Here is an 18,875-nt window from a genome sequence, read left to right as displayed (position 1 = left end):
TGTAAAAATGGTTTATACTGTGAAATAAGGTAGGCTACTGGTCATTCCCCATCCTGCCCTGTCAGTCGAGTGTTGCGTAGCTACAAGTAGCCTATTCATGTTTCTTTTGCTCTCTCTGCATCCCTCATGAAAGATCACCCTCGTCATGTGTGCTTGAAGATGAAAATAGACTTTAAACAGGATTGGTATTTGTCTTAATTTGCCTGATCGACTCACATACAACATGCATTTTTGAGTATTTCATCTGGGCTTATCGTTCGACCCTTTTAGACTCCAACAGTCAGCTAGTTTCTCATTCGGTGGAGCATTACAGTAAAACAGACCTGTAAAGTAAAAATGAAACTTGAATTACACTTTTTCCATTTTTTTTTTTTATGGAAATAAACTGGGGTTTTTAATTTTTTTTCTTCTGAAGTTTTTATCATTTGATTTTGAATGAACCGTTATATAAAATAAATAATTATTATAATATAATCATAATTCAGTGCAGTTTTTTTGATTCCCATTTAATAAAAAATCATTAAACCTGTATCATGGACACAAACCATACCCTGCTTACTCTAGACAGGCTTTGAGTGTTTAGAATTAAATCTACTGTCTAGTGCAAACTAAGTACACCAGTCAATTTAAAAAAAAAGGCCGCTGCCAGGGAATTTCAAGTGCTGATAGTTTGACAGTTTCTTTCAGACTGAATTATTTGGTTTAATCTAGCAGTGTTCCGTGTAAATAAAACATTTTAGTAATAACACAATTTCCTTTATTCATAACAATGAAACGATTAGTATGAATATTTTGGGCTGTGACCCAGGATTAAAAGGCATGGTGGACTAAATCACAATTCCAAAAGGTTTATTCCTAATCTTTTTTTCTTTTTTTCTTTTCTTTTTTTTTTAGAAAAGAGTTAACATGGCAGAAGTGCAAGTTCTTAGTGACCTAATTATATTTTGTTCCATTGTAATCTTCAAAATCTTCATTGATTTATTTTGAATTCAGGATCTCAACTCTCCTGATCTTCATAGTCACTGATTTGATTTTGACAAGCGTGCCGTTTTTGGTCCAGGTGTCCCAGTGGATATGTGACTGGGTGGACAGGTCTTGGTCCAGTGGTGAGCCATTCAAATTGGCCTTGCCACACTGGTTAAACCACCATCCAGTGTTGTTCTGGTTCTCACTGCAGCTCTCAACAGCTTTATCAGCAAACGTGCAGAATGGAGAACAACCGTCATTGTCAACGTCAGAGGTACTGAAAGGGGCCGTATCTTGATTCTGCTCTTGGTCATACCCTCGAAAAGCATCACCTTCAGAGAGAGAGAGAGAGAGAAACACATTACATATTTAATCCTTATGTGTTGAAAATACTACCTAATTTGCTGTTCCCGGTCAAAAATGGGGACTTTTAAATTGCTTGTAAATCTCTCATTATGATGTATTATCAATAATTACATATTTTTGTTTTATTTAACAAATTTTGTTAAATCATTTTGTATTTCTTTTTGGAACTGATTGATTGGGCTCATTGATTTGAGCTTGAAACAATAGTTTTTACAGTAAAGAACCTTCTGTGGAATGGAAAAGTTCCATGGATGTTAAATGTTCTTCATGGAACCATCGATGCCAATAAAGAACCTTTATTTTTAAGTCTAGGTCAACTAATATAGACAGGAAACAAACACAGAAAACAGGAACACACACTGTAAATAAAAATATTTTCATGATTCATAATAACAACTTTTTCTTTTGTCAAATCAACTTAGATAATTCATGTGGCTCAGATAACATAATATTTTGAGTTTCTGTTGATTAAACCAATCTCCTTCATTGTATTAACTCAACCAGGGTACTTTTTTAAGTTAAACCAACAATAATGTTTTACTATGTGTTTAACTCCACTTTTAGACATACACTCGCAATCTTCCCTAAGCACTTCCCCTTGGGGAATCCCCACTGTCATTTTGAAGTACATTTAACTTCATCGGGCAGATACAGACCCCAATGCAACAATATTGTGACGTCACAACAACAACTTGTAGTGCTTGCACTTAATTTACCCACAAGGGCTTAGGGCGTTCCATTTAAAGCTGTTGCAAGGGTTCCACTTGTGCAACGTAAGCAATGACGTACATCCGAGTGAAGAAGACAGGGAAGTTAGCAAAGGAAGGGCATAAAATTTCTCTCTTCTGCTGAACACAAAATAAAAATTGTACTAGTGGGGCCCATCAACTATTTGATACAGACATTCTCCAAAATATCTTCTTTCGTGTTCAGCAGGGGAAATAAAAATTGGAAATACTTGAGGTTGAGCAAATAATGACTTTCATTTTTGGGAGAACTATCCCTTTAAATGCAGCCATAGAACTAAGCTAAAATAATTTTTAAAATAGTACTAAAAAGTAACATTTACCTGACATGAACGATTATTCTGTTCGAAAAAGAAATACAAAACCCTGTCTTATTGAAAGAAAACAAGTTGATAAAGAGATTGAATCCAATGAATGGCAATATAATAGCATAACGAGAGATTTATAAGCATTTTTTTTTTTTTTACAGGAACACCACAAGTGTAACACTTGAAAAAAAAGCTTAACTCAGGCTCAGCCAATTGCCCTAATAATATTTGCAATTGGCTGACCTGCACAACCAGCATATCTGCCAAGGTGTATTGCAAAGAATTTAGTTTCATCTTCGAGCCAGAAATTGTCGTATGAAGCATAGGCCGTGGAATCATCTTGCGAGACCAGGGACACGTGCAGCTGGAAACGTGTGTTCTTCTGACTCACAATATTGAAGATCTTCCTCAAACCCAACCAGTGTTCACCTTCAGAGACATATTATATATAAAGTCAATACCTGTTAATTCATTTATTGATTTACAAACGAACTGACTTACTGTACCTGGTAAGTGTCCAAATCCATCTAAGTACTGTGACCACATTCGTTTAAAGTCAGTGAGGCCATCGGTCCGTCTCTGTATTACTGTCCATCCGCCTTCCATGTAATCCATCTCACAGAACACCTGCTGGCCAGTTAAAGACGCTTAATTCATCACGTTCACGTGTAAACATAAAACCATTTTTGATTTGCTTTTGGATTAAAATAACTGTGGTTGGAAAATTTTAAACAAAACCAAAAGGAGGTACTTTCCTCAAATGAAACATCTGTGTTTTCTGGCTGAATTATATAAATCCCACTAGGGATTTTTGGAGACACGTCACCTAGTGTCTCTTTGATATCACTACAGTCTTTCCCTGTGGAATGAAAAGGAATTCACTAAGAGGATGTGTAAATGATAAATATTTTGCAGAAAGTTTGACAGCATGTTAATCATCTTACCGTGGGACTCCATGGGCTTCACGGAAAATATGTCACTGTTGCTTCTCTGCACATCTGAACTGAGCGAGCTAACTTTGGCCATAAGCTCTATTATCTTTAAAAAAAGAAAGCAGAGCAATATGTTTAAGAATGCAGAAGAGGATTTTGCGGTTTGGAAATTTTAGAATACCTGGCTTGAGAGAAATTCCAAAGCCTTCTGCTGTTCATCAATGAGATCTCTGATCAGCTTCCTAGTGTTTCTTGTATATGACACCATGGTATGCTGGAGGTTACCTAAGATACACAAACTGCATAAAACTCTTTGCCGCAATGAGTTGTGAACAGAAAGTGAGATATCAAAGGGCTTACAAAGTAGGATTAAATGTATGTGTGGGAAATACATCACACTGTATGCAGAAAAAAAATGAAACCTACTGCACAAGGAATGTTTTTCATCACGCATTAGTTTTGCAGTCATTTCACACGGCATAGTGCACTTGTCTTTGCCCGCGTCTCTGTGATAATATTCTTTTTGACCTTGAAGAGAGACGTACTCAGACTCCTCGGTTAATATAACAGGTTCATTGCGATGAGTACCGCTGGTATTCTGTTAAGACAAACAAAATATACCACACATTATTATAAGATGAGTCCATGAAATATTAAAATGACATATGAGCATCATACAACATATTAATTTGCAGAACAAATAATTTGTACAATATTTGTTAAAATATTAAGAATTATTATTATTATTATTACATGAAATTGAATTATCTACCTTCAGTTATGTAAGTACCATATGTTGTTTTAACAATGTTCATACATTTTATTATAATAAAACTGAAATACTTCACATTCTAGCAAATATTACAGGTTTTTATATTTAATGACAAGGTAAATAAACACTTTAAGATTTAAGGATAATATTCTACATTATTTACAGCTGACAGAAAGGAAAGGTTTCCAACACTCACCACAGCTGATGATGCAAGAAGATTCAGAAATAACGTAATCCAGATCATTTTGGTCTTTGCGGCAGTCCCACATATGAAAATGTGAAGATGCGCACCTTCCAATGAGACAGCAGTTGTCTCCAGTGTTGTCCTGTGCATGGGCTGGACTGCCTACTTCAGACACACACAAAAAAGAAAAAAAGAAAAGAAAGAAAACCTCACAAAAAAGACGAACCACTGGTCTCACTTCTCAACAAAAAGTGTCCGGACTCCGGACCAATTCTGATTCATTTGTAAAGCACTGTTGCTTTATTGCACTTTGACAACATCCTGCATTGACTATGAAAACCAGATGGTGAAATGTGAAACTTGTTTCTGCTGAGGGAATCAGCAGGACCCAGAGCAGCATACGCAAATGCATTCCTTCCAGAAACACTGTTAGATCCTGGACATGACAGAATGAAAACACAATATTACCTTCAATACACTTGGATTGGCAAAATATGTTTTTCTTTATACTGGGGCATTTGTTGAATCTTCCAAGCTAATATGTGACTCCTGTAGCTCAACTGGAATGGATGTCATAAACTCAAGGCAAAGGGTTTGATCCACATCAATTTATACCATAAAATGATAAATACATAATTCCACATGGGATTTCTGTACTCTTGGCATCTATGCAGAAATTCTTGGTCATGGTCAGAAGGGTTTCAGTCCTTCAGACAGTGCCCTTCAAGGAACACATCTGTTGGGCATTAGACAGTTCTGTTGAGTATGCAATATACTACTGTATATAGGCCTATATTAAGCACTGCATGACTAAAAGCTTTTTACTGCCTGCATGGCTGAAAGTAAATTAGAATAGGTTTAGCTTACTTTGTGTATTGCATAGATAGAAAGATTATTCAAACCAGGCTGAGTGTTTATGTTCATGTTGAATCCTATTAAATGACAAAAGAAGATACTGGGGTTAGTCACACTTTTACTCCAGTGAATACTTCTCAGTATGCGTTTATTAGGCCTATTGAAAGGCAAAGTCTACAAAACTAAAAACATTTTTTTATGGCTGAGATCAAGAACACGAACAGCCACAGATCAAGAACAAAGAATCAGAACATAAGCTAAATAAATAAAGGGTCGTGAATAAAAAGGCGTTTTTATTACAAACATTTTCACATGAAAAGCAAAGCAAATTGTTGGCTAAAGGTTCTTTATTATTAGCAGACGACGTTCAAGTATATTTCGTTATTCATTTTTAAATAGAGAAGAGGTTTGCATTTGTGTAGGAAAATAATTAAATTATTAATAAGACATTTTACGACATCTGACTGAATCGAAAAAGATTGTTTAGGCGTCCGGCAAAACGTGTCTTTTTTCTCTCTTTATTTCCTCCTTCAGGAATCTTTTCGTATGAGGTAAGGTTATGAGCTCGACGTTTTAGTTGTCATGGTAACCCTTGGACAACAAGCAACATGGCGGAAGAGAAACTTTCATTCGAACAAGCGTTCACCTTCAATCTGCTTTCCACCAAAAAGTTTACGTTTCAGCAAGATCCTAATATATCAGGACTCCTGATGAAATGGTAAGAATATGCTCTGTAGGTACAATTTCACTTTAATTTTATAAATAGATAGGCCTACATTAAATACCTCAAATTAAATCAGCACTTCGAATCACATCAGATGGCTTAAGTTAAGTTACCTAAAATGCAACAGGCTGGAGCAAATGCATGCATATCTCACAAAACATCTATTTTACATCTGCAGCTTACTATTATACTATACTGTACTATAAGATATGCGTATTTAGATTTAAATAATGATAGTGGTTTTACATATCAGGACATAATTAAAAGATTATCTGGTTCTTGGCAGGTCACACTGTCGTTCCAAACCTTTCATTAATCTTTGAAATATAAATGAAGATATTTTTAATGAAATCTGAGGGATTTCTGTCCCTCCATTGACCATCTACTACCCTACCGTGCATGACAGCCAATGTCAAAACCAACTACATGACAGTTTAATGTAATGTTAACCCATAGAGCTAAGTGGTTTCTTAAGTAATGTTGTTGTATGTTGTCTTGGTAATGTCAAGTTGTCATGACAAAGACACTGACAGGTTATGATGTATTGGTTTATGTCAAGTTGTCATAACAAAGACATCTCAAACAATGTCATATTTGCTTTAAAAATGTCATAATTGAGCGAATGACACTTAATGACAGTTGTCATAAACATGCATAAAACCTCCTTCATATTCATGACATGTGTCATGTCATGATTATGAAGGTGTCATGTCAGTCTTATGCACACCCCTTCAAGTTAAGTGTTACCGCTCAACCAAAACAGTTTGGAGAATAAATCTCATTGGTGCTTGAGGAAGCTCAAACGTGCTGCGTAACACGGGATACCTAAAACCATATAATTCAAAAAGGTGTACTTTCTTTTTCACATGACTGCATTTTTTACAATGATTGCATTTTTAGTCTGTATAATATGTGTAAAAGACATAAGATGTTCCAAAATCAACCCCCATAAAATCTGGTGACAAACCCAAGTAAGTAGGCTAGCTGTTAAGTTGTTTGCATTTGACCTTTTTGCATGTCAGGCGTTGGGGTTTTATGAACTTGTCACTAGATATTTCTAGGAAACTAGGTAGTTTCCCGTCAAAAGGTAATTGTTAACTAAAGTTATATGGTACTGCAGATTAAAAAGTTTAGTGTATTTTAAGAATTCATTTTAAATAATTTAATACGCAATAATGGGAAATGTAATAATGCAGTACAATTACAAATTACAAAAATTACAGTAAAAATTATATAATAAATGTTTCTATATTCTCTATCAAATATTGGTGTCACCCAATATTTTAGAATCACCCATTCTAAAAGAAGAATTTTAGTCCACTTCAGCTGTGCAATATTTTCTATGTTTAAAAATGATGTTTCCATTTGCATTTTAGGTCAATGTTGGGTCGAATTACCACCCAGGCCTTCAATTTTGACCAATTTTTCCAGACTTATAGGAGCAATGACTTTGCCTGGGTAAATATTCACACATTAATTTCATCTTTCAATGTCACAGCAACTTTAAATAGTGTATGCTAATATATATACGTTTGTTTTATAGAATTTCTTTCAAGATCCCTGCGTGAAGAACAATTTAAAGGCAGTTGATTCCTCTGGAACATGGTCACTGCTGGGTATGTTAATGTCAAATGATAAGGCATATTGCTATTGTATTACATTCACAATGTTCTATATGATCTCCTTTCATATAGGCTGATAATGGCTTTAGTTTTTACCCGTTCACAGGTAGAGACATCACACATGTAAATGTTGAAGTTGTTCCATGCACAAAAGTGTCAGTGGACATATTCGATCCAATTTACTCAAATGGAATTTTGCATCCTTCCGGACACATGGTCAAATGTTACCATGAAATATACCCTGACTTTGATGAGCTACGGATGGTATGGATTATTTTATGGTGCTCTCAAACAGCTGAATTTTATATCTAAATGTTTGTCTGAACTTTGATCTCTGTTGTTTGACATGCTTTGTGACAGCTTTTGCTTGAAGAAGACTCTGACAATTATCACATAATCAGTCCAAGTGATCGGCAGGAGTTTTTGTTTAGACTGTTCAAGCATATGGTCTTAGGTGGTGAACTTTGCCAATATGAGGATGTCATTGATCCTTACACTGAGACAGCAAAAATGACGTACAAAGACTTGGTCAGGTGAGAATTTTATGTTGCATTCTTCTTATATTTCACATTCAAATGAATGTGAGACCAAAAGAAGTAGACTTGAATACATAGTAATGTGACAAATATTTAAAGGGGTTATATATATATATATATATGTGCAAACACTTGATTCATGTGTTTTTCACAGCGTTCAGAAGGATCCAGGTACAAAAGAGATCAGTGTGGTCACAACAATCTTGAAGGTTTCTGCTCACGTATGTACCTTAACTTACTTCTTGTGCATCATGATCCCTAAAGGTATACTTAGTATTTTTTTCCTTATTAATGTTAACATTGCTATTTTTGTTTATTAGGATCACGGTGGACTGTGCTACCCATCTGCAAATGAAAATGAGCAGACATTTGCTTACCTCTGTATTGATCCATTTAAAAGACATGTGTATGTTCTATACCATTCATTTGGTATAGGGGACTTTTCAGGAAACTAACTGCCCTCGATCTAGGTCTACATAAAAATACTGAGATATTAGGAAATACACATTTTCCATCTATAACCCTTATTTTATTAGTGGTGTAAGAACTTTTATTAAATTAATATATCACCTAAATGAACATTTTGTCATAACTCATAACATAACTCTCAGTTCCAAGAACAAGAATATAGTTTAGTATTTTTTCTGGTAAGGCATTTTAGGTTTGAAACATGGGAATTTTAATTTATTTTGTTGAATTTATTTCAAGTGATTATTTTATAAAGGCTGCCTTTTATGTGATATATAAAACAATCCTCTTTTCTTAATACGTTAATTGTATATTTAAAGGAAAACGGCACCGTTTTTTGAAATAGGGATTATTCACCGTCTCCCCTACATTTAGATAGGTGGGCAAACGCATTTTCATTTTCAGAGATATCACACTAGGTGATTGGTTCAGGTGTTGCGTGATATCTCTGCGCCCAAGTAGCAGTGCTTCGCCTGTGCTTCACCCCAATATATTTCCAAGTCAATATCTCCCTAGGAAATCACCTAGTCTTAATCTGCATTGCTATTTGTACTCTTTGTGAATACGCAGGCCACAAGAAGTAATTCGTTTTATTTTATTTTATCACTTTTACTCACGACATGCTATCCGGCAACAAAGGATTCCATTCATTATGTTGAGCTAAGCTAGCGGCGGCGCTGCCAGACTAAGACAATGCACACACACCTATCTAAATGTAGAGGAGACAGTGAATAACCCCTATTTTAAAAAAAACTGTGGCGTGTTCCTTTAACTATGAGTAATGGTGGTGCCCACACCCTACATGATACATTTACACTGGAATTTCCTTATAACTTGAACATTTGAAAAATGTTACTGACTAATGTGTATCGATTACTGACATGCGGTAGTAGAGGTTTCAGGCATTTTTGCAACCTTATGATCTATAATTAGCTTTAAGTTTGTTGTGATCTCTACACTGTATTGTGATCTCTACAAGTCCTTGTTTCTGTCCTTAATGTATATGTTTTGTAATATTTTTTGAGTAAAAAAAAAAAAAAATTATTTCTTGATTTTCATTTTGTTATATTTGTATTATTTAGTAAATTGACTTTAAATGTGTTTTCTTTATTTACCTTTTTTTTACTGCTTATTGCGTTTGATTCATTTACCTCCTACTGTGATTGTTTTTCAACAATTAATTCAAGATTTTAAAGCACAACATGATTCGAGAATTTATTCTGATTCTAGGGGAATCAGAATGCCATACTGACTGCACAATAGGAGGAGAGCTGGGGATAGAGGAGGGTAATTGCTCCTGAGAAACGCGATAGCTGCTGATAATACCCTCTTAAATACTGTCTTTGATAATACCGAAGGAGCTTATATGTATACAGTGATAAGCCGCCCGTCGTATTCCTATACACAAGTTTACGCGCCTAATCCCGGGTGGCGCCATAACTCTACACAAATGCACTTAATTTTCGCCGGAAGTGGTTTGCGCAGCGTCTGCCGGTGTAAACACAGCGATTTCGATGCTAGCATGGGAACACGGTTCTACTACTTTGACTGGAGATGGCGTTACTCTCCCCCACCCGAATTCAGTGCAGAACTCTGAGAACTGGGAGGATAACATCACGAAGTGGCCCAGCAAAACTGTCCTGTTTGAGTGAAAATAAAGTTTGATGTAATTTAATTATTGCACTGAACTGACTGAACTACGATCATGAATGATAGGCCTTATGTTCCTTATGTTTTTAACACAGTTCATCATTCATAGTAATCTCATACTGTACATAAATAACACTGGATGAATTAATTGTTTGGAGGATACTAAACAAATCGCTTCAACAAGAAAGATTACGTGTTTAATCCTAATTAAAAAGTAAAATACAAACGCAGCCCACATAATTACATCACTATGAAAATATTCATATATAATATAAAAAAATACGATGCATGCAGTATTTGTTGTGTTTATCTGTATTTAATGAAAGACATGGCTGGGTGTTGGTAGACAGGGACACAAGGCAAGACTCTGAACCTCACGAGGCACTGATCGGTGGACTCTTCAGGTTAACTAGGCCAGCACAGATGATTAAGATGTTGTGCAGTTTCGGTGCCATGCGGATGGGAACGGTCTGGGATAAAATCTTAAAGACCTTCAGTCTCTGGATTGCTCTTTCCACGTGTATGCGGACATTGTTTACATTACAAAAATGTAAACATTGGAGCGCATGGACATTGCCTCTTCGTAGCTTGTTTGTGGTCGTAGCACTCTCTATCTAACCACTCGTTCAGGTGCTTTCTCGAATGTTTGCAACCAACTACCGCACACGTCGTTCCCTTCATGTTGTAATTGTTATATCCTCTTTGTCACTGCGTTATCAGTGATCTGTCGGCACAACGGAGCTAGCTAGCAAAACAAGCCCAGCCCGCCAGAACGGAAGTGGATTGCATCGACGGGAGGAGTTTAGGATGTAGAGCGAAAACGGCTCAAAAACTTGTGTATAGGTAGACGTGGATCAGCTGAGAGTCAGCTGATGCGAGCTTGACTAACGTGACCTGCCAGGACTTTTTTTTATGAGTATTTGAAAATGTGACATGGTGTAAGTACTAGAATGCATTTTGATGTTTAAGGTGAGTTTGCCTTTATTTTTCTCTAAAACTATACAGTAAAATTACTTGGAAAGAAATACAGTAATAGGTGTGTGTGTGTGTGTGTGTGTGTTTTGAGTATCATATTTCATACATCAGGTATTTATGTATATTTCATAGATCAGGTTTTTATAGCTCATATATGCAATTCAATAATTGACAGATTAAAAGCCATCAAAAGCCTGTTGTGTCATATTTGTCATTTACATTAACATGAAATATGTAAGTAAATAAATAAACATTGACAAATGTATAATAATGAATGTACTTTATATATACCAACAATAAAAAATGCAAAGAAAAAAAAAATATTATTATAATGAATGTATAATATATTATATACATAATATGTGTCATACTCTTTCTGTGAGATGACGCTCTGTACACTTTGTAGGCGCTGTGACAGACAGGAGGGAGGGATTTAGGCTCTGTTGGAAAGTCCCGTAGTTTCCAAGTAAATGCCCATAGGTCAATGGGTGGAGCTTAATTTTTGTTCTGGTATTTGCTCTGAGATTTTATACTGGTTGAAAAGCTTAATTCTAGATTACTAGAATTCTAGAAAATTCTAAAGACTACTAACTAACAAGACTGCACTGTTGATTTTTCTTCTTTCGATTTCTCTGGTAAGTAAATATTCTAACTAGGAGGCACTGTTTGGTGAAGTTCTGTGCTCAAATTTAAAGTTAGACAATACCACCCTTATTATGGGAGTGGGAAATAGGATTGTGTGTATTAGTCTATAAACAAATCAATCAAGAAATATCACAGGGGAAATTGTTTTCTATTGTTTTATGTTTTATAATTTATTGTCAACATTATTGAATGTTCTTTATTTGGTGATTCCTTCTGAAACTGGTTTGTGATTATTTAAAAACACTGATAATTTTCATTATACAGAAATAATTCACACAATAATATTCTGTGTCATCATTTAGTCAACTCCTGTCGTTCTATGTTCTATATAATGAAAATAGATTTACTACAGTATAGTGATCCAATTTTAAGATCCAAAAGAACAAACAATGCTTATAAGACTGAAAACTTCAAGTTATTTACTAAAAATGTTCTCTTCTGCCACAGAAGCTTTGGTCATTTCTTCACACTTGGAACAAGTGAGTACACAAGTCATATAGGGACCTGTGGTTTAGTACTTTCTTGACCTTGAGAACTCGTGGTCACTGTGTGTCCAGTAAATGGAAAATAGCAGTATCAGCATTCTGCTAAACTTCTCTGAAGAAAGAAGGCATTATGGGTTTGGAACAACATGAGGGTTAATAAATGACTATTATTCCTTGAGAGGCATAATAAAAAATAAAAAATTTAGGAGCTTATATAGAGCTTTTTTTGGAATGTAATGCATGTCCTTCTGAATAGAAACACGAATTCTGCTGACAAATGCGAAAACATTCAAAACTCCCTCTCTCTCACACACACAAGAAAACCAAGACACAGAACATCAAATTATGTACACAAACATAAAGATTAATTCTCCCCAATAGAATATATTTTAAGAAATATTTATTATACGTACATCTGTTATACTTTAAAATCGTGACGGTTACTGTGTGACGTCATTTCCGCAATTCGCCCGCTGACAGAAAAGAAGAAAGGACATTTTGTGCTGTTGAACAAAATCCGTTTTTGTTCTTAGCATCGGTGAGTCTATATTTTTTTTTAACTCTTCATTGGCCAAAAATCAAGATTTGATTATCTTAGTAGTGTTGTAGGTCTTGTTTTTGTCCTTTAAATAGAAAAAAAATGTCTGGTATTACACCCAAAGTAACGTTACTTGGGGAAAATGGCAGACTGTCTTTTGCCTTTTCCGTGACAACGATGCACAGGATTTCACCGGGTTTACCACGTATGGTTCAGAAACTTGTGTTCTGTGGAATGAGTCACATCAAGTTATTCGCTTTTCGATTCGAGCCGAATATGTCTAAGATCATCACACTTATCAGAACAAAGAGTGGAATCTCTCAATCATCACAATTCGGTGGAAATAGCATCACATAAAAGAAAAAAGAAAAAATGGTTTTGTTTGGTTTGCGTTTGTGTTAAGATAAAAACCTTTACCTACTTCATAAACTTATTTGATGTCAGAGAATGAAAATAAGTAAAGGAATCTCTTATGTTTTGTAACTTACTTGTAATGTGTCAATTAGTGGGAGGAATGAGGAAGTGACAGTAGAAGCAGAAATTATTTGCTTTTCACTGCGATGAAAAATCCAGCAGGGGCCAGTTTTATACACGTAACGTTAGCTAGTGATGCACCGATGTGAAATTTGTGGCCGATACCGATAACCGATATTAATATTGCTGTTATGGCCGATACCGATGTCGATATCTCTGTTTAGAAAACACATTTTTATGATAATCAAATAAAGAGCTATTTTCCAAAGCACTTTTTTTTTTTTACTTTGGTAAGTTATTTTCAGAAATGGCTGATATTGGGCACCTTTTCCTGTGTGCAAAATATGTCATCAGATTTTCAGAAGAAAAAATAAATATTTATATATAAATACAATTTTATAAAGGGTACAAGTGTGTCCTGAATTCACACTATGAGAAAGAATATAGGCTATCTCAATGTCTAAGTGTTTTGTAATGAATATTAAAATAAGAAAGAATAAATAGGCAATGTCAATAGCCGCATTTCCATTACAGATTTGTGCAAAACATTTAGGTTTTACTGGTTTTCTAAGGCCAAATTAGAACCTGGAATTGATATTTTTCCCACAGTGCTGAATGAGAAGAGCCATTAATATTATTAATAAACTATTGTTTTCTAAGTCGACTAAAACATCTCCATCTCCGCTGTTAAGCAGATGCGCTTTTAGAGAGAAACGGATTACATAATCAGAAGGTATTAGCTTTCGATTCGAATTTGTTAGTTTTAAAGTGGACATTTCAAGCTTTAGCCTACATAGGCTATATTTTGTTTCAGTTCTCGTGTTCCAGTTTACGGAGATCATGAAAGCGCGTCTCGTCTGATTGTTTTATTTTATTTTACAAAAGCACAACGTTTTCTTGTTATTGTGAGTTTACACAAATAAAAGTAGGTGCGAATAATGTAGTATTATTTTCTGTATGACCAGAAATTATAGTATTTTAAGTTGTTTCCTAGGGGTGTAACGGTTCACAAAATTCACGGTTCGATACGATACACTGGTGTTTGATCAGGGTTGGAGCTAAACTGCAGGACAGTGGCCCTCCAGGACCGAGTTTGAGGAACCCTGCTTTAGAGTAAAAGCAAGCTGCAGCCGATCGATACTGTAAAGGCTACTGACCCGGCCTGGAAGTGTACGTGCATAGCCCAAAGGACGTTAGCTTAATTTCGACTATGTCGCCAAATATATGGATTGAGCCAAACTGGACTGTTTGGCAAGACGACTGCTGTTCTTTGCCATTCCTATTACGACCATATAACTACATTCTGCCTGATACACAGTTATATTTAGCCCATTTCGCTTTGGAATGCGAATGCATTCAAAATGTTCAAACGTCTAACTAGACGCAAATTTGACGCTCTCTTCGCATTTGGTGTGAACGCAGGATAAGCCTACACACACGTCAAATACACAGGAATGATTATCGGCCCTATTTTGACATCTGAACGATACCGATGTGTAAAAAAATTACCATATCGGCCGATATATAGTGCACCACTAAACGTAGCCATGAAGTTAAGACTTGTGTCTTAAGAACTAGTCTGGCCAATTAGCAATTAGTTAAGGCTAATCTTTCTTACCTTATGGGTTCAAATTAGACCAATCTACCTTAGGACCAGTCTTGAAGTAAAAAATTAGATGACTAACTTGAAAGTCTAGTCTTAGCAGTTCTTGTAACCGACCACAGGAGTCTTCAACCTAGAGCTTTAGAAAGAAAATATGACTGCAAGGTCCGTTTCATTTTGACTTCACTTATTTATTATTACATTTTCATGCAGGTTTTGCAGAGTCCTGCTGAAAACCCCTAATATAAAAGTTTAACTCTACCCTTAATGTCTTTTGGGAAATTCAGACATTAATTTTGACCTGTTCTCTGTGTTATTTTCAGGTTCCTGCATCATAGAGGGAGGAAGCACATACCCCCTACGTCGACCTTTTATCTGTTCAGGAGTTAATTAATTTTTTTTTAATAAGATTATGTGTTCTGTCATGGACGACTAGACACCAGTCATGGGATATCCAGCAGAGAGAAAGGCTTGAATGGACACACCCTGTGGTCACATTTTTATGTTAGATTTCCTATTGACCATATGTTACGGTCCAAAGAAACCACCATTTTTCATTTAAAAATGTGTTTTGTTCAGTGTATCTTTGGTGTATTTCCTAGTGATCCAGGATGAGTTTTAAAAGCTGCCGTGGAGGGATTTTATACGACTCATCTTGTTCATCTAACAAAACTTGCGTTATGCATCACATTATGTTCATGAAGTTTTAGTTCAAGGCACGTGTCACCAGTTCTGTGAAGAAACCCAATTGTGGTCCCTGTGGTGTAATCCAGTCATGTTGTAAGGACATGATTGATAAGGATGAATTTTTTATTTGTTTCTTTTCTTAAGGGGTTAGATGTTTGTGTAATCTTGTTTGTCTTGCTCACATAGTTCATTCTCTGCACGCACACAGGGTATTACAATCAAGCCTTTCTCTCTGCTGGACATCCCTTTCTTTCTCTTTTTTTTCAAATGGAAATTCTACAAAACAGTCCTTTCCTTCGTGGTTTGTGTCGCAATAGCTCCCCTGCGGATTTACAATATGATAATTCTTCTGAACTCTTTCGTATATCAACGTATGCCAAGTTTCCCACCACTGCGGCAGTGACGGAGAGGAGTCTTGCGCGAGCAGGGTTTTATTACACCGGAGTGGGCGATCGTGTCCAGTGTTTCCGCTGCAATGCGACGGCCGACAACTGGCAGTCTGGCGACTGCCCTGCCGAGCGCCACAAACAGCTCTCTCCCAACTGCAGCTTCATCCAGAGTTTACCCGCCACCGCAAACCTCCTGTCGTCCTCTCACTCTGCCTTTTCCCCGCTTCGCAACGTAGCTATCCTACAGCTGTCCGCCCCTGCGACCGCAGTAACGTCGACCACCACGGCATCCGTTTCAGGCCAAACGGAGGAGCAGGTGGGTTACTTAAACATGGGATTCAGCAACCTGGCCCCCTCCAGTCCCATTTCTTCCCGTGGAGTGGAAGACATGTCTCACCAGCGACCTCCAGCTTGTCACAATCCTGGTATGCGTCGGGAACAGGAACGCCTTGACACCTTCCAGAATTGGACTCTTGCTACAGTAACTCCAGCCGAGCTTGCCAAAGCTGGTTTCTACCACCTTGGCCAGGGCGACAGGGTGGCTTGCTTCAGTTGTGGAGGCCAGCTTAGCAACTGGGAACCGGGAGACCGGGCAGTATCAGAGCACCAGAGGCATTACCCCAACTGTCGCTTCGTTCGAGGCGACCGTGCAGATAATGTACCTTTATCTGGTGGCGGCCTTTCCAATGTATCTAACTCGGCAATGCAACAGTGTGAAGAAAGATTGCTCACATTTGTCAACTGGCCCTCAAGAATACCTGTTCGACCAGACCAATTGGCTAAAGCTGGTTTTTACTATGTTGGTAAGAGCCTTGGTCATATTATTAAAGTCATTCAAGGTCTAATTTTAGTGCTTAGATGCTCATGCTCACAATTATTCCCGTTTCGGTAGGTCGCAATGATGACGTGAAGTGCTTTTGTTGTGATGGTGGACTCAGATGTTGGGAGTCTGGTGATGATCCATGGGTAGAACATGCTAAGTGGTTTCCAAGGTAAATAAAAGAGGCTTTTGGAGTCGTTTTCTGTCCCATGATGGCATTATATTAATTATGCATTTATGTTCTTCTAGATGTGAATACCTGTTGCAAGAAAAGGGCCAAGAGTTTGTTCATCAGATTCAAGCAAGATTTCCAAGACTATTTGAACAGGTATATGAGAAATTCTGGGGTCATTTGTTCTTTAAACGATGTGATGCAAACTGATGGATATCTTACCTAGTTCAAATGTCTTATAGCTATTGACTAATGGAGACAGCAACTCAAGAGAATTTGTTGATCCACCTGGTAAGTTGTTTTCTAGTGATTTGGAGCTACATGTGATGCCCATTCTCCATATAAATTACACTGTATATTTAGGCTTACCACCAGAGAGTGTTTTGTCTTTAATGAACATATCCTTGAAATTTAGCATTTCATGCTGTTTTATATTCATACATTTTAGTCAAGTTTACTTCTTTGACTAAAGTAGATTCTAAATTTAGTTGACAAAAATTTAGTTGAAAGTGCAAAATGAAGCCAAATTTCATTGACGAGATCAACATTTGAGTTATTTTAACTGCCTGTGTAACATTAATACTGACATAATGTCAATATTAATTTTAAAAGAATGTTCATCTTAATTGAATACGATTTTTGTTTTTTTAAACCCATGTGCAGTTGTACACCTGGGTCCTGGAGAAGACCGTTCAGAAGATGCAGTGATGATGAACAATCCCGTGGTGAAGTCGGCTTTAGAGATGGGATTTGAGCGTGGCCTGGTGAAGCAAACCGTTCAGAGCAAAATTCTCGCAAGTGGAGAGAATTACAAAACCGTTCAAGAATTGGTGTCTGATTTACTAAGTGCAGAAGATGAGAAGAGAGAGGAGGAGCGAGAGCTTCTTGCTGAGGAAATGGCATCAGGTATTTCTACAGAATAAGATTGGGTCTCATGACTCAAGTGTTTTGATTATATTGAATTAACTCTTATTGTGTTTCTTTACAGATGGTTTTACTTTTCTCAAGAAACATCATGTTGCCTTGTCACAGCGCCTAAAAAGTGTGCAGAGCTTAATGGACCATCTTCTAGAGGAGAACGTCATCTCACAGAAAGAGTATGACATTATTCGTAACTGCACTACAGTCAAGCAGCAGACAGGGCAGCTCATTGAGTTAGTCCTGTCGAAAGGAAATGCAGCAGCAGAGGTTTTCCGCAACTGGATCAAGAAGAATGACGTCTACCTGCTGAGAGAACTGATGGGTATGCGACATTTGAATCAGATATGAGAAAAAGTGTGTGAATTTTCAGTGTTACATGTCGTTAGTCTGTGTGAAACTGCACGGCCAGTAGATAGGAACACTTGAATCACTTAAAAAAAAAAAAAAAAAGGTGATGCCATTTATAAAGATCTTAAAATGAGCAGGGACAAATCCACATCAAACATATCACTACATTATATTGACAACCAATTTTTATTTTTTTGTTCTTACTGCAATTTCAGCCCTGACAAATGAAGCTGCATCACCGAGTCAAGATCTTTCAGGTATATTCAAACATGAGAAAAGGTTTTCTTTTGATTTTGCCCCTTTTTTATCTCTAGCCATCACACTAAGAAAATCAGTTAGATCCCACTCTGAAACAGAGTTTGTTTAAAGCAATTAACAGTGTCCATCATGTTTACAGACTTGCCTATGGAGGAACAGTTAAGAAGACTTCAAGAGGAGCGCACATGCAAAGTTTGCATGGATAAGGAAGTGAACATTGTCTTCATCCCCTGTGGTCACCTAGTTGTGTGCAAAGAATGTGCGCCTTCTCTGCGCAAGTGCCCCATATGTAGAGGATTGGTCAAAGGCACTGTCCGTACTTTCCTATCATAAAGTGATAAAAACAGTTTTTGGATTTACACATTTAATTCTTCAATTAAAAAAGGAGCAAATTCACACTTCACTAATGAATAAAAACAATGAAACCAGTT

The 18,875-nt window shown here is 36.6% G+C and overlaps 3 protein-coding genes across 9 annotated transcripts; 2 read left to right on the top strand and 1 right to left on the bottom strand.

Annotated features, from left to right (window-relative positions):
* Positions 1-497: 497 nt before the first annotated feature.
* Positions 498-13,388, bottom strand: angptl5 (angiopoietin-like 5). 3 transcript variants are annotated; one of them, XM_079585894.1, is made up of 9 exons: positions 13,261-13,388; positions 4,287-4,439; positions 3,745-3,916; positions 3,500-3,603; positions 3,331-3,424; positions 3,144-3,245; positions 2,893-3,015; positions 2,630-2,815; positions 498-1,298 (listed from the first exon to the last, which is right to left on the bottom strand). In XM_079585894.1, the coding sequence occupies exons 2-9, from the start codon at positions 4,422-4,424 to the stop codon at positions 979-981; spliced, it is 1,239 nt and encodes a 412-aa protein (XP_079442020.1). In that variant the 5' UTR covers positions 4,425-4,439; positions 13,261-13,388; the 3' UTR covers positions 498-978. The 3 variants fall into 3 exon arrangements, with proteins under 3 accessions (XP_079442020.1, XP_079442019.1, XP_079442021.1); XM_079585893.1 differs by lacking the exon at positions 13,261-13,388 and having other exon boundaries at positions 4,287-4,702; XM_079585895.1 differs by lacking the exons at positions 2,630-2,815; positions 13,261-13,388 and having other exon boundaries at positions 742-1,298; positions 4,287-4,702.
* cfap300 (cilia and flagella associated protein 300) lies at positions 5,671-9,505 on the top strand. Its single transcript, XM_079586807.1, has 7 exons — positions 5,671-5,847; positions 7,230-7,311; positions 7,397-7,469; positions 7,582-7,739; positions 7,836-8,008; positions 8,166-8,232; positions 8,332-9,505. The coding sequence occupies exons 1-7, from the start codon at positions 5,738-5,740 to the stop codon at positions 8,464-8,466; spliced, it is 798 nt and encodes a 265-aa protein (XP_079442933.1). The 5' UTR covers positions 5,671-5,737; the 3' UTR covers positions 8,467-9,505.
* birc2 (baculoviral IAP repeat containing 2) lies at positions 10,978-18,872 on the top strand. 5 transcript variants are annotated; one of them, XM_079585890.1, is made up of 10 exons: positions 10,978-11,098; positions 12,197-12,228; positions 15,173-16,728; positions 16,818-16,917; positions 16,995-17,073; positions 17,160-17,208; positions 17,581-17,823; positions 17,906-18,160; positions 18,402-18,443; positions 18,584-18,872. In XM_079585890.1, the coding sequence occupies exons 3-10, from the start codon at positions 15,804-15,806 to the stop codon at positions 18,775-18,777; spliced, it is 1,887 nt and encodes a 628-aa protein (XP_079442016.1). In that variant the 5' UTR covers positions 10,978-11,098; positions 12,197-12,228; positions 15,173-15,803; the 3' UTR covers positions 18,778-18,872. The 5 variants fall into 5 exon arrangements, with proteins under 5 accessions (XP_079442016.1, XP_079442014.1, XP_079442013.1 ...); XM_079585889.1 differs by lacking the exon at positions 10,978-11,098 and adding an exon at positions 11,581-11,739; XM_079585888.1 differs by lacking the exon at positions 12,197-12,228 and having other exon boundaries at positions 10,979-11,098.
* Positions 18,873-18,875: the final 3 nt, after the last annotated feature.

The sequence above is a fragment of the Phoxinus phoxinus genome, assembly GCF_949152265.1.
Source record: "Phoxinus phoxinus genome assembly, chromosome: 17".
In the NCBI taxonomy this organism is placed as follows: Eukaryota; Metazoa; Chordata; class Actinopteri; order Cypriniformes; family Leuciscidae; genus Phoxinus; species Phoxinus phoxinus.
The sequence above is the reverse complement of the archived record's forward strand: the minus strand, read 5'-3'. Positions and strand labels throughout refer to the sequence as shown.

Bases quoted from the DNA above. Each gene is read 5' to 3' on its own strand.
- cfap300 (XM_079586807.1), top strand. From the start codon at position 5,738: ATGGCGGAAGAGAAACTTTCATTCGAACAAGCGTTCACCTTCAATCTG. The intron at 7,740-7,835 runs GTATGGATTATT...GCTTTGTGACAG, and splicing joins ACTTTGATGAGCTACGGATG to CTTTTGCTTGAAGAAGACTC. The intron at 8,233-8,331 runs GTATGTACCTTA...TTTGTTTATTAG, and splicing joins TCTTGAAGGTTTCTGCTCAC to GATCACGGTGGACTGTGCTA.
- angptl5 (XM_079585894.1), bottom strand. From the start codon at position 4,424: ATGCACAGGACAACACTGGAGACAACTGCTGTCTCATTGGAAGGTGCG. The intron at 3,604-3,744 runs GTAGGTTTCATT...TGTGTATCTTAG, and splicing joins TGAAAAACATTCCTTGTGCA to GTAACCTCCAGCATACCATG. The intron at 1,299-2,629 runs GTCAGCCAATTG...CTCTCTCTGAAG, and splicing joins CAGATATGCTGGTTGTGCAG to GTGATGCTTTTCGAGGGTAT.
- birc2 (XM_079585890.1), top strand. From the start codon at position 15,804: ATGGAAATTCTACAAAACAGTCCTTTCCTTCGTGGTTTGTGTCGCAAT. The intron at 16,729-16,817 runs GTAAGAGCCTTG...CCGTTTCGGTAG, and splicing joins AGCTGGTTTTTACTATGTTG to GTCGCAATGATGACGTGAAG. The intron at 17,209-17,580 runs GTAAGTTGTTTT...ACCCATGTGCAG, and splicing joins AGAATTTGTTGATCCACCTG to TTGTACACCTGGGTCCTGGA.